The following is a 14,083-nucleotide window of genomic DNA, read 5'->3' on the forward strand; positions in this document are numbered from 1 at the left end:
ATGAGGGTATTATGCTAAGTGAAATAAGTCAGACAGAGAAAGACAAATACTGTATGATCTCATATGTAGAATCTAAAAAACAAAACAAAACAAAAACAACATGAAAACAGGCTCATAGATACAGAAAACAAACAGGTGAATGCCAGAGGGGAGGAAGATAGGGGTGAGATGGGTGAAGGAAATTAAGAAGTATGAATCTCCTCATAAAATAAATAAGCCTCAGAAACATAATATACAGCATAAGGAATAAAACAAATAGAAAAAATCAGTTTCTTAGCTATATTTGTCTCTCAAATCATGTCACTGAAGACTATTTTTTTGTGTTCAGATAAATTTTAAAAAATGAAATTGCTTGCAATCTTTTTCAATGTGTTTTATGGTTAATAAATTTGAAGTAGTTGACTGTTTTTATTGTTAATGTTCTATAGGTCAGAAATATTTTTAATTGAGAAAATTTAATTCTGCTAAATAAATGGTAGTTTCATTCCACTTTTTTATTGAAACACGTAAAAATTTTAGTCCAAGGATTTTTTACCAACAGTACCTTTTTACTTTTATTCATAGTAATTTTCTTCAACAATTATTTTTACATTACAAAATTCATCAAATAAGATGTCTCCATGATTTTTTCAGTGTCTTGTCAAACTTAGATGCAGCAGAAAATAAAGGCCAAGTTATTCTACAGCTCAACTGTAGATTTTCAAAAATAATTTATGTACCTATTTGAGTTCTCACCTGTTTTTCCACGTTCTTTTATTTTGGTTTGTTTCTGTGTGAAAAATGTTTTATTCTTTACATTTCTAAATGTTAGTCTCAATAGTTTCAATTATCTGAAAGCCTCAGAGTTGACACTTTTTGACAATTTAGAAAGATTTCCAACAAAACAAGTTTGAAAAAATTAATCAAAATCTAGAAAACCCTTCCACTACGTAGTTTAATATCATTTTCGGACAGATTGGTTTACTACATTGTTTTTAAAAGGCTTAAATATTTCTATATATTTATTGATCATGGACATCAGAGAGAGAGTGTAAAAACTTCTTAATGTGTAAAATGTGTTTGTATATTTACAGAAGCAGTAGTATACTGATTGATATATTAGATTGGTAAAATATTACAGATTGTTTGGATATAATTATTAATTTTATGTGTATACAACCAATTCCAAATATACTTATTCTCCATATATTTCTTTTTTTAAAGATATATTTTATTTTATTATTATTTTTAAAATTTATTTATTTATTTGTTTGTTTTTGGTTGTGTTGGGTCTTCATTGCTGCACATGGGCTTTCTCTAGTTGCGGCGAACAGGGGCTCCTCTTCTTTGCAGTGCGTGGGCTTCTCATTGTGGTGGCTTATCTTTTTTGTGGAGCCTGGGCTCTAGGCACAGGCTTCAGTAACTGTGGCACGCGGGCTCAGTAGTTGTGGCACACTGCACATCCGCGGCACGTGGGATCTTCCTGGACCAGGGATCGAACCCACGTTCTTTGCATTGGCAGGCGGATTCTTAACCACTGTGCCACCAGGGAAGTCCCTATTTTCCATATATTTCTTAACTCAAAAAGATTATTATCTTTACTATGACTTTGTGATCTAAAACATTTATATTTCAATCTCCCTAAAAGCATGTAATTTTAATCTTCAAGATTGAATTTTTAACTATTTTAGAACCATAATCACAGTAATCTCAGGTGTTTCACCATAGCATAATGAAGTTCCAAAAGCTTTCCTTAGAGTCCATGAATTAGTTGAAAACATAACTTTTATTGGGATTAATCTAACTGGCTTTCTATTTGAAGCAACTGTTGAGATTAAATTAAACCTCACATCACTTACCATTTGCAAAGTTCTTCTTTGGGAAGGAAATAGAGCCAATCTATGAACAGTTGTTGCTATACTTTTTGAGTAATACACAAGAAAACTTGAGATTAAAAAAGAGTGAAAATAATTTAGAATAGTCATTTAATCTAAATGAAAAGAGAGTAAGTTCACTTTCTACAGCTATATTAATTAAATCAAGATCTAGTAGCGTATTTATCTTTGCTTTTAAATTTTATTATTATTATTTTTATTGAAGTATAATTGATTTTTAATATTACATTAGTTTCAGGTGTACAGCATAGTAATTCACATTTATTTTTTTAATTTTCTTTTTAAAATTTTAAATTAGCTACCATTGCTTCTCCTACAGATTTCTTTTTTTTTTTTTTCTTAATGTCTGAAACAGAAATCCTACAGATTTCTGATTTGATTTTCATATGGTCTGTGATATAACTGTGACCCCACATATGGTGGATGATAAATGTCAACAAATATTTTGTGCAATTCATAACAACTTTTACTAGTAGATTTTTTTACACCTATCTTGGATTTTAAATATCTTGGTTCTTTGCTGCTACAAGTTTACTGCAAAATGAAAGTTCCAGCAATTAGTGAAATAATTAGTTGTAAATATTTAAGATAAAATATATGACAATAACCACAATAGCAAGGGTGTGAAGGCTACTATAAACTCTGACAGGACCCCTCAGCCTTTATTTCCTACATATATTTCATGTACACTTAACGTCTACCTTCCCACATTTCATACGACCCCCACTAAGTGGAGGTTTAACAATTTTGTGAAACTTACAGGCCATGGGACAGTCCAGGGACAACTGGCTGCAACACCAAATGGTGCAAGGGCAATAGCGTCAAATACTTGCTCTACCACCACTTGAAACTAAAAGGAGGTACCGTCTGTGTTGTTTATGACCGAGAACACTTTGTTTTATCATACATACACTATCATGTGTAGTCCCCTTGTCTCTAGAAAGGATCAGGAAAAGATAAAAGTGTTAACGACTAGTCTTTTTTTTCCACCAGATTATTACATGTTAAAGGGAATATTCTATTTACTTAATTCATTCTCACACACTATGAGATGATGCCATAGCCAAACCTGGAAGCCAAAAGGTTGAGGTTTACAACACCCAAATTATTTTAAGGCAATTATTAATAATAAGACTTCTTAAAAATGAAAAAGATCTTGAAAACTTGGGACAAGTGCTAAATTGAATAGGACACAGGAACAACAAGATAAACTAGTGCTGTCTTAAGCTAACCAATAGGTAAAGTCACCCTGGATATAGGTGACTGGTCCATTAACTGATTTGGAAGGAAGAGATAATTTGAGTTTCAATGAGTTCAACTTGAGCATGATCAGTTTTGATAACTGTGGTACATCTGGGTGGCAAAGCCCAGAAGATATCTGGAAATATTACTTTGGAGTACAGGAGAGTGGTAAAAGACAGAAATACAAATTTGGAAGTTTTCAGCATGTGGGTAGTAGCTGAAACCATGCGAGATGAAAGATTATATAAGACACTTTCAACACTAATATTTGTAGAACATTTCATTGACAGTTTCTGGAAATAAGACCAATGGCCTTTGTCTAGACATTAACAACAAAGGAGTGAATGTAATGTCATTACATTAGTCTAAATGACTTGTGTATTAGTTTCCTGTAGCTGGTATAACACTTTACCACAAACTTGGTGGTTTAAAACAACAGAAACTTATTTTCTCACAGTTCTGGATGCCAGAAGTCCACAATAAGTATCACTGGGCCTAAATCAGGGTGTTATCATAGCAACAGTTCCTCTGGAGGCTCTAGGAGAGAATTTGCTCCTTGCCTCTTCCAGGGGCTCTTCTGGGGGCTGCTGATATTCTTTGGCACATGGCCACATCACTCCAGTCTCTGCTTCTGTCATCACATTGTTTACTTTTCTTCTTCCTCTGTGGTAAAATCTCCCTCTGCTTCCCACATATAAGGATATAAGTGATTGTACTTAAAGCCTACTCTGATAATCCAAGAAAATCTCCCTATCTCAATATCTTTAATTTAATTACATCTATAAAGTCCTTTGTTGATATATAAGGTAACATTCACAGATTCCAAAGATTAGGTTATGGACATCTTTTTTTTTAAATTTTTTCCCATTGGAACGTGGGGAGCTGCTATTAGCAGTCTACCATAACTTGTATCTATCTAATCAACATCAATGTGTAGATTTTTCATCATCTCTAACATCACCCCTGAATTTGGAAGACTTTGTAAAAAAAAAAAAAAAAAGTAATATGAAATATCTCATCGTTTTTTATTGATTATAAGTTGAAAAGACATTCTAGATATATTGTATTAAATAAAATGTGTTTAAAATAATTTTACTTAATTTTTTTCAATATGGCTGTTAGGAAATTTAAAATTGCATGTGAAGTTAACATTACATTTCTATTAGCACTGGTCTAGAATGTGTGTGAGTTTAAATCTCTTAATTTTATAGATAAGTTGCTATTTTCTTATAAATAATTACAATTTCTGAAAACTGCACACCAAGTTAATTAAATTGCTCAATTTTATTTTATAGGTGTACTTTATTGCAATCCATATTTATACAAACTGTTTACTGCTGCTTTTCTCTCTTTCACAGCAACAAACCAACAGGACTTCGTGTGAAAATCATTGACCACCATATACTCCTCCAGCCTCCTTTAACTCCTAATTCTAGGAGCCTGAGAACTAAAGCAAACCACAAAGAGCCACAGTCACCACTCCCAGCCCTGATTGAAGCATCTCACAAAAGCAGTCTCACACGGTGAGTGCCAGACGGATGGGCAATCTCCTAGAACTGAAAGGAAATAAGGTAATTTTGAGGAAGTTGACATTTTCTTTTAAAAGAGGTCATATTCTAAAGGGTGAAGTGTGATGAGGAAATAAGGGGAAAATGTTTATGATGGGGAGGGATCCAAGGGAAACTTGTAGGTGGAAGAGTGTTCCCCGAAAGGAGGTTTGAGATTTGAAGAGACCTGTGTGTAGGTCTGGGGAAGAGTTGGAGACGTGTGGTCAGAGGAGAAAATCCAGGAGGTTCTGACGAGTAAAGGCCTGAGAGGGAGAAGAAGGAAGGACACTACTATTTATCAAGACCGTATTGTGTGCAGGGTAACTTCATATATGTTATTCTAAATTTATTTATATTCATTTATGAATGCAAAAAATTTGAGGCACAGAAAGATGAAAATGATTTTCCCAAGGTCATACGGCTATTAAATATCAAGGGCAAATTTAGGATCCATCAATTGGTCGGTGGAGATTCTTTTAGAGTATTCAGGCCTGATTAAATGGTGAATAGGCGAGGGTGGAAAACATGGCAAGTGACTTGAGAAAATTTGGGTAATTTCAATGATAGGAGTCTGTGTTTGATTGGAGTTGGGGAGAGAGGAAACAGGCCATGGAAGTGTTTGTACTTGAAACTATTTGTGGCAGCTGTGAGAACATACCACATCCAGAGGACTCAGAAGAAATGAGGCATTGGTTGACTTTTTAACTAGTCAAAGTTTTGAACTTGACTGGTTTCCTGGCATCCCACTATATTTCTAGTAAGCATAGACCTCTGCATTTTTAGATAAGTGCCTGTAAGAAATGCAAGCATAGTTAAACTTCAACTCACACATCTGAAAGAAACACAGTGAAAAGACCAGTTCAAGTTTTAGTTCACTGTAAAAATGAAGGTGTTAAAAGGACTATGGTAGCTCATAATTAGGTGACTTAAAGGTACCATGACATCACATCAGCCTCCAGAGTTCCCAATGATGTGCTTCTCAACTTATGCTATTCTCTTTAGAAATCATTTCATTTTCATTTCACCCAGACCCTTCAAGGGCTCAACAACTTTTCTTCAGATATCAGCATTATCCTTGCTTCAGTGGGCTCTTATCCTTGGGCTGTGAGATAAATTATTTTATTGATGCCCTTCCCTGGCACACAGTTGGTCTCTAATCACTTAAGCATTCAATCTGTAAATAGATGACAGAGTAGCTGCTGGAGATGAGTGGAGAGAAGAAAATCTTACACACTAACAGACTTGGCCCAGCATAAATTTACAAAATCCAAATATAGCTTTCATCCTTGCTGGTCTTTGGCAACCTCCTTTCATTAACTGCTTGGGGTTGTCCGTATTCTGATTTCTCAATATCCTTCTTTACTTGTAGCTGTTAGTCTTGCCTCTCATTTGGCCAAAATCAAGCACTTGACCCAGGCTCCCTCATTTCACCTCATTTCAATAGATCAGTGTCTTTACATATAGATCATTTCATCCTTCCTCAAAATCTGAGGAAAATAAAACATTTTAAAGCAAATATCTTTAAGCTCTAGTTCATATCCCTTTTTGTTTTCTTAAAAACGTAATTGTCAGTATTTACTTTTCTTCTTGTATCTTTCTCTCCTGTCTATTTACTCTTTTATATGTGCTGATCATATAAGGTTAACATTTTTTTTTAAGTTTTGGTAAATCAACAGGAGAAATAACATATCATTATTCTTTAAATTGACCTTGAATTATGTGATTGGAAATTTAAATATTAAGCAGTCATTTCATTTCCTACCCAACGAATTGTCTTTTGAATATTTATGTCCCTATATCTATTGTTAATTTAGTATAAATTTTGCAATGGTATTTAAACTTGTTTATGAATTAATGTTAAGCATTTACCAGCTTTATGACAAATATGTTTCTGTTTGTTGCATCTTACTAATGTCTAAGAAATGGTAAAAATTGCAAAGGTTTAATTTTGTGCATCACATTAGTCACTCTTTCCCTTTGTGATATCTTCAGATGTTTCTATACTTAGAATGTCGTTAGCTTTCTATATTTCAGATTAATATATACTTAAATATTTTTATATTTCTGTTTATTTTATTACTTTAAAGTTTTGAATTCATGTAGAATTATTTTACTCTTTCTTATAATACCAATTTATCATAGGTCATGAAAAGAGCAAATCATCTTTGACTTGTCCAGCTTAATTCATACTCCATGTCATTGATTTAAAATTTATTTATTTATTTATTTATTTATATTTTTGGGTGTGTTGGGTCTTCGTTTCTGTACTAGGGCTTTCTCTAATTGCGGCAAGTGGGGACCACTCTTCATCGTGGTGTGCGGGCCTCTCACTATCGCGGCCTCTCTTGTTGCGGGGCGCAGGCTCAGTAGTTGTGGCTCATGGGCCCAGTTGCTCCGTGGCATGTGGGATCTTCCCAGACCAGGGCTCAAACCCGTGTCCCCTGCATTGGCAGGCAGATTCTCAACTACTGCGCCACCAGGGAAGCCGCTCCATGTCATTAATTTAGAAGGTACAATTTTCCAAAATTAAATCATATTTGACAAACTTACTGATTCATTCTGTTAGACAGTAAACATAGTAAAGATAAGAATCATGTCATATTTATGTGCAGGCAGTATAATCCTTAATGTATTAATTTAATACTACGTATGTTACATGATGGGCTTTCAATAAATGTTTGCTGAATTGGATTACAAAATTGGGTTATCGCATTAAGTCAATGTCATGGTAATTATTTTTAATAATGCTTTGCAGGGTCTTCCTGAAACTATGCTTTTAACCAAGTCAACTTATATATCATTCCTTCTATATTCTTTCTTATTTCTATCTAGCTCCGGACCATGTTGGCATAGTCTCCTCTCTGTTTCTCATTCTAGAATCTAGCTGCCTGATTTCAAAGGGCATGTATTTGCCCAGTGATGCTGCTTCTGTCTGACACTTTGGACAACCACCCATCTTCAGTCTCTAGGACTGATTGATTTTTCATTGATTTTTCTCTATTGTTTTATTCTCTATATTGTTTTTCTCTGTTTAAAGTTTTATTATTTTCTTCTTCCTGCTACCTTTGGGTTTAGTTTGTTCTTCTTTTTCTAGTTCTTTAAGCATAAAGTTTTGAGACCTTTCTTGTTTTTTTTCTATATTATATTTTATTTTTTATTTCATCCTTATTGAAGTATAATTGACATATAAAATTATAATATATTTAAAGCATATGTTGTGGGGATTTGATATACATACACATTGTGAAAGGAGTCCCTCCATCTAATTAATTAACACATCACCATCTCACATATTTATGTTTGTGTGTGTATGAGAACATTTAAGTTCTACTTTTTTACCAAATATCAATTATATAATAAAGTGTTATCAACCATAGTTACCATATTTTACATTAGCTCTTAAGACCTTATTCATCTTATAGCTGACAGTTTGTACCCTTTATCAACCTCTCCCTATTTATTTCACCCCTTCTTTCTTATTTTTTAATGTAAATGTTTATAACTATAAAATTTCTCCTTAGCATTGTTTTCACTGTGTCCCACTAAGTTTTGGTATGTTGTGTTTTTGCTTTTATTTGTTCCTAAGTATTTTCTAATTTCTCTTGTGATTTCTTTATTGATCTATTGATAGGTTGAGTAGGTTTTTTTTAATTTTTATAATATAAAACTGTGAATTTTCTAGTTTTACTTCAATTGTTGATTTTTAACTTCATCCTATTGTGTTCAGAGAAGGTACTTTATATGCTATGTCTTTTTAAACCTATTGAGACTTAATCTGTGCCCTAACATATGTTCTATCCTGGAAAATGTTTCATGTACACTTGAGAAGAATAAATATGCTATTGTTGTTGTTGGGTAGACTGTTCTGTATATGTATGTTGTATCTAGTTGGTTTATTGTATTGTTTAAGTCTTCTGTCTCTTATCTTCTGTCTGGTTATTTTATCCATTATTGAGGGTGAAGTATTGAAATCTCTAACTATTATTATATAGTTGCCTATTTCTCCCTTTAGTTCTGTCAGTTTTGGCTTCATATATTTTGATGGTCTGTTATTAGGTGTGTAAATGTTTATAACTTCTATTTCTTCTTGCTATATTGAACATTTTATTAATATTCATTATACATCTTTGTCTCTTGTAACCTTTTTGATTTAAAGTCTACTTTATCTCATATTAACATAGCCACTTCTGCTTTGGTTATTTTTGCAATGGAATATATTTTTCCATCCTTTAACTTTCATTCTATCTGTGTCTTTGGATCTAAAGTGAGTCTCTTGTAGACAGCATATAGTTTGGTCATGTGTTTTTATACATTCTGGTCATCTTTGGGTTTCGATTAGTGTGTTTAATCCATTTACTTTTAAAGTAATTACTGATAAGGAAGGACTTACTTCTGTCATTTTGCTATTTGCTTTCTATATGTCTAATAGCTTTTTGTCCCTCATTTCCTGCATTACCATCTTCTTTGTGTTTAGTTGATTTTTTTGTAATGAAAACATTTCAATTTCTTTCTCATATTTTGTGTATATTCTATAGCTATTTTCTTTATGGTTACTATGTGGAACACTTTAACATCCTAAAATTACAACAGTCTAATTTGAATTTATACTAGCCTAACATCAATAACGTACAAAAACTCTGATACTTGGTAGCTCTTTCCTACTCCTTTTAGTTGCCAATGTCACAAAATTACATCTTTATAAATTGTGTGTCTACAAGACAAACTAAGAATTCTTTTAAATGCATTCATTTTTTAAGTTACATTGAAAATAAAATATGGAGTTACAAACCAAAATTATAGTACTAGATTTTAGACTAATAACTGGATTTTTTTGTATTAGTCTTTTACATCATGGATAAAATAAAAAGTGCAGTTTCAAACCATTACTACAATACTACTAGCTTTTATAATTGCCCAGGTATTTACATTTATTGAGATCTTTATTTCTTAATATGGCTTTTCATTATTGTCTAGTGTCTTTTCATTTCACCTTGCAGGACTCTTTTGAGCATTTCTTGCAAGGCAAGTCTAGTAATAATGAACTCCCTCAGCTTTTGTGTATCTAGGAATGTCTTAATTTCTTCTTCACTCTTGCAGGACAGTTTACCAGATTAGGATATTGGGTAGACATTTTGGTTTTTTTGGTTTTTTTTTTTGTATTAGCACTTTGAATATACTGAGTCACTGTCTTCTTGCCTCTAAAGTTTCTGATGAAAAAACTACTCGTATCTTATTGAGGATCCCTCATATGTGATAAGTTAGTAACCTTTCTCTTCTTGCTTTCAAGATTCTCTCTTTGTCTTTGTCTTTGGAAAGTTCATTATAATGTGTCTTTATGTGGGTCTCACTGAGTTCATCTTGCTTGGAGTTTATGGAGCTTCTTGGATTTTTTTTTTTTTTTTTTTTTTAAAGATTTATTGATTGATTGATTGATTGATTGCTATGTTGGGTCTTCGTTTCTGTGCTAGGGCTTTCTGTAGTTGCGGCAAGCGGGGGCCACTCCTCATCGCGGTGCGCGGGCCCCTCACTCTCGTGGCCTCTCCTGTTGAGGAGCACAGGCTCCAGACGCGCAGGCTCAGCAGTTTTTGGCTCACGGGCCTAGTCGCTCCGCGGCATGCGGGATCCTCCCAGACCAGGGCGCGAACCCGTGTCCCCTGCATTAGCAGGCAGACTCCCAACCACTGCGCCACCAGGGAAGCCCTTGGATGTTTTTATTTATGTCTTCTCTCAAGTTTGGGAAGTTTTCAACTATTATTTGTTCAATTATTCTCTATGTTCTTTTCTCTCTTCTTTTCCTGGGACTCCCACAATGTATATGTTGGTCCACCTGTTGGTATCCCACAGGTCTCTTAGGCTTCTTATTTTATCACTTCTTATTTTTTTTTTTTTCCTATTCCTCAGACTCAATAATTTCCACCCATTGTCTTATCTTCAAGTTTACTCTTTTTACTCTTTTTTTTTTTTTTTTTTTTGCTTGCTCACATCTGCCTTTGAATCCCTCTAGTGAATTTTTCATTTCAGTTATTGTACTTTTTAGCTCTAGAATTTCTTTTTGGTTACTCTTTAGGTTTTCTGTCTATTGATATTCCTTTTTTTTCATGCATCATTGTCTTGACTTTCTCTACATGTTCCTTTGTTCTTTCAAAAATTTTAAGATAATTGTTTTAAAGTCTCTGTCTAGTAGATTTGCCATCAAGTCTTTTTCAGAGACAGTTTCTGTTGGTTTATTTTATTTTTTTTTCTTTTGAATGAACAATAATTTTAAGTCTTTTTGTATGCTATGTGATTTGTTGTTGTTGTTGTTGAAAAGTGGACATTTAAATCTGATAATGTGGTAACTCTGGAAATCAGATTTCCCCACTTCCTGGGGATTTGCTGGGTTTTGTTCTTGTTTTTGCTTTATTCTGTTGTAATTTATTCTGTCTCTGTGATGAGAATCACCCTGAGGTAGAAAAGTAAGATCTTCTCAAGTTTTTTCTGAGCCTTTACTCCAGGTATGCACAGTCACTTTCTAATTTATCCCATTTATGCAGTTGCTTTTGAATGTCGTAGGTTTTATGGCTGGTCTCACAAAGGAAAAAAAAATGAAGGGGAGAAAAAGGGCACCAATCCTATAAGTCTCCTGGAAGTCACTTTAGCCTGAGGGGGAGGGACTTGCAAGAATGTGGGGAACTGCAACGATGGCCACCTGACTCTTTGTCTGTATCTCTGAGCATAAAGGCAGCAATCAGCAACCAGAACAGAGATCCCCAATATTTAGAGGACAGAGTCCTTTTTCCCCCTCTTGCAAGAATTGTGCAGGATGCTCCAGCAACACCTACACAACACTACACTTGGCAACAACGAACAATACCTGCCACGGTTGGAGGGGGGAGGGTACACTTAGTTGCTATTGTGCTAAGAGTTGAAATTAACTGAAATTAACCAGTTTACCACCCAAGGTTTTCCCTAGATGTTACAAGTCTTCAGTAGACTACAGAGTTCCAAAATAATTATATCAGACAGCTTTTGCCAGTGAAATTTTTGTCTACGTTGGGAAATCGATTCCTGGTACTTCCTACTCCTCTATCTTCCCAAAACCCTCCTTGCTTGATGTTTTAAAATAGTTACAATATGAATAGCTGAGCTTTTTTTTTTTTAATAAATTCAATGAAAAAATAGTAAAATGAAATATCCACAGACTTACTCAGCTACCACAGTAAAGGGAGTGTTTTATTAATATGAATTAAAATATGATAATTGTATTTATATCATCATATGCTGAAGAATATATGTCAGTAAAATGATTTTTTAATTGTATTTACTTAAAAGCCACATATCTTTTACCAATAGTGAAGGGAATTATGCATTTTTCTAATCAGTGAAAAAGAATACATATGTAATGGGGAAAATATTGAATACGAATTCATAGCTTGAAATTTTATCTTGTCTTTTCCCCATAAATTATCATGAACTTATCACTGAACTTGGATTAATGTAGAAGAAGAAACATTTAGACATTTGGCAGTTGCCTTTTCTGATTCAGTTATTCAGTTATATCAAGCACAATCACTTTTACTAAGTTTGCTCCTTCAGTCATTTTCCTGTTGAGATGTAGAATAGTGTCATTTATCCTAATGTGCTTGGTTTTTAACCTAAGTCAGAAACAATGATACTCTCAGCCTATATTTTCATACTGACAGATTGGCGACTTTGTAACCCGCAAAAGACATTTTAAAGGAACATTTATTTTTCATTTCATTCACTCATCATGCATTGAGTTACTAAAACACTTAATAAGTGCCTGTTATATATAAGATACTGCTTGAAGCACTATGGATGTAGAAGAGATCAGGACATGATATCTGCCTTCAAGAAACTTCTAGACTAGTAATAAGAAGTAAAGCTGGCTACAAAAACAAGTTTATCAAATAAACACCTGGTTTTCTGTTAGACACCAGTAGAAGACTCAATAAAGGATAAAAAGAAAAGGCTGTTAGATTTATATATAGGGTCAGGAAATACTTCATAGAGGAAGTGACACTAGGTGTCTTAAAAGATGAGAGAGCCTAGTAGGGAAAGGGATTTGTGGATTGAAAGCCAACCTGAAGAGATTGTATTCTAAATAAAGGGACTTAGAATGGGAAAAGAAAAAGAATCAAACAATGTGATATAGTTAGAGAACTGTATGTTATTTGGAATGGCCAGAGTGTAGGTTATGAGGGGAATCATGGTAAATACTATGACTGGAGAGGTAAGCATGGCCCTGGTCATGGCACACCTTGATAATAAGCAAAAGTGCTTGGGTTTGTTGTAGTGATAATTGAAAGATTTCATATATGGAAATACAATAAACATATTTGCAGTCCAGAAAACACCCACTCCCTAGAGTACTCTGGGTAGTGTGAAATTCATATATGTGAGGTTTAGAGATGTATGTCAGAGAGTCAAATTATAATATTGCACAACCCGAGTGCTTGGGGCAGCCCTTTTATGTTTCTTCCATGTTGTGATTCAGCACGTGTCTTGTAGAGAACTGGTGTCCAACCCTGCTTTTGTTATGGCTTTCTGAATGTTTTATTAGTATTTCTTATTATTTTTAATGCACAGATTAAAATTATTTATTAATTCACTCCCCTGATGGCTGTGGATTTAGTGCTGTACCACATTTTCCCACTATTAGTAAAATCAGTTATCAGTTTTCACAACAGATGACTGCCAATACAGGCCACTTCAAATCTAGGTAGTTTACTATAAGAACGTTCTTTTTCTGTACTCTCTTTCTTGCATCAGCTTTCACTTGTGTAATATTCTCTTTAAATATAGATTTGATTTTTTAAGATATTTAATTAGATCACCTATTCATTAGTGTCTCCAATTTTTCATAAACTCTTTCCTTCTTGCCTCTATTTTCCACCTATAGTCTGATCTGGTGGTTCTTCTGTCATCACTTTTTTTGTCTAACTTTTTTCCCTGATAGGATCCATTATTTCCTGTATTCTATATCTTGATTTGATTCATTGCTTGACTAGTTGATTGATAATCCCTTATTTCCTTGGAGAATATCTTTAAGTACACACCCAACAAAATGTATGTGGGAGGGTATTTTCATGGGTCCTCATGTCTGATTGTGTTTTATGTTTTTATTAAACCTTTATTCTACCTTAAAATTTAAGTTTTATTTAGATATTGAAAATTATTTTTTCCTACACAGCTTTTGTAGCTTTTAGACAGTGTGGCTCGTGAAAAATCTGATGCCATTCTGAATCCCACTTTTTGTTTTTGACATAATTTTCTCTGAAATACTGTAGACTCCTCTCGCTATATCTGGTACTCTGAATCATAATGCTATGCCTTGATATACTTACTGTGTGAACTTCCAAGCCAGATGTTTCTTAGATAGTTTGTTCTGTTACTTCCTTGATAATTTCCTTCACTTTC

General features: G+C 33.7%; 1 protein-coding gene and 1 long non-coding RNA gene across 4 annotated transcripts in view; one reads left to right on the forward strand and one right to left on the reverse strand.

Annotated features, from left to right (window-relative positions):
- LOC309659159 overlaps positions 1-14,083 on the reverse strand; it is a 1,097,080-nt gene that overhangs the window by 198,029 nt on the left and 884,968 nt on the right. The window lies entirely within an intron of this gene.
- Positions 1-14,083, forward strand: part of LOC309659141 (uncharacterized protein) — a 323,065-nt gene that overhangs the window by 168,756 nt on the left and 140,226 nt on the right. For all 3 annotated transcript variants that reach the window (XM_082458462.1, XM_082458461.1, XM_082458463.1), the window contains exon 2: positions 4,475-4,639. In XM_082458462.1, coding sequence (XP_082314588.1) covers positions 4,475-4,639 — 165 coding nt within the window. The remainder of the gene's footprint in view (positions 1-4,474; positions 4,640-14,083) is intronic.

Source organism: Balaenoptera physalus, assembly GCF_965194825.1.
Source record: "Balaenoptera physalus genome assembly, chromosome: 4".
NCBI classification, from domain to species: domain Eukaryota; kingdom Metazoa; phylum Chordata; class Mammalia; order Artiodactyla; family Balaenopteridae; genus Balaenoptera; species Balaenoptera physalus.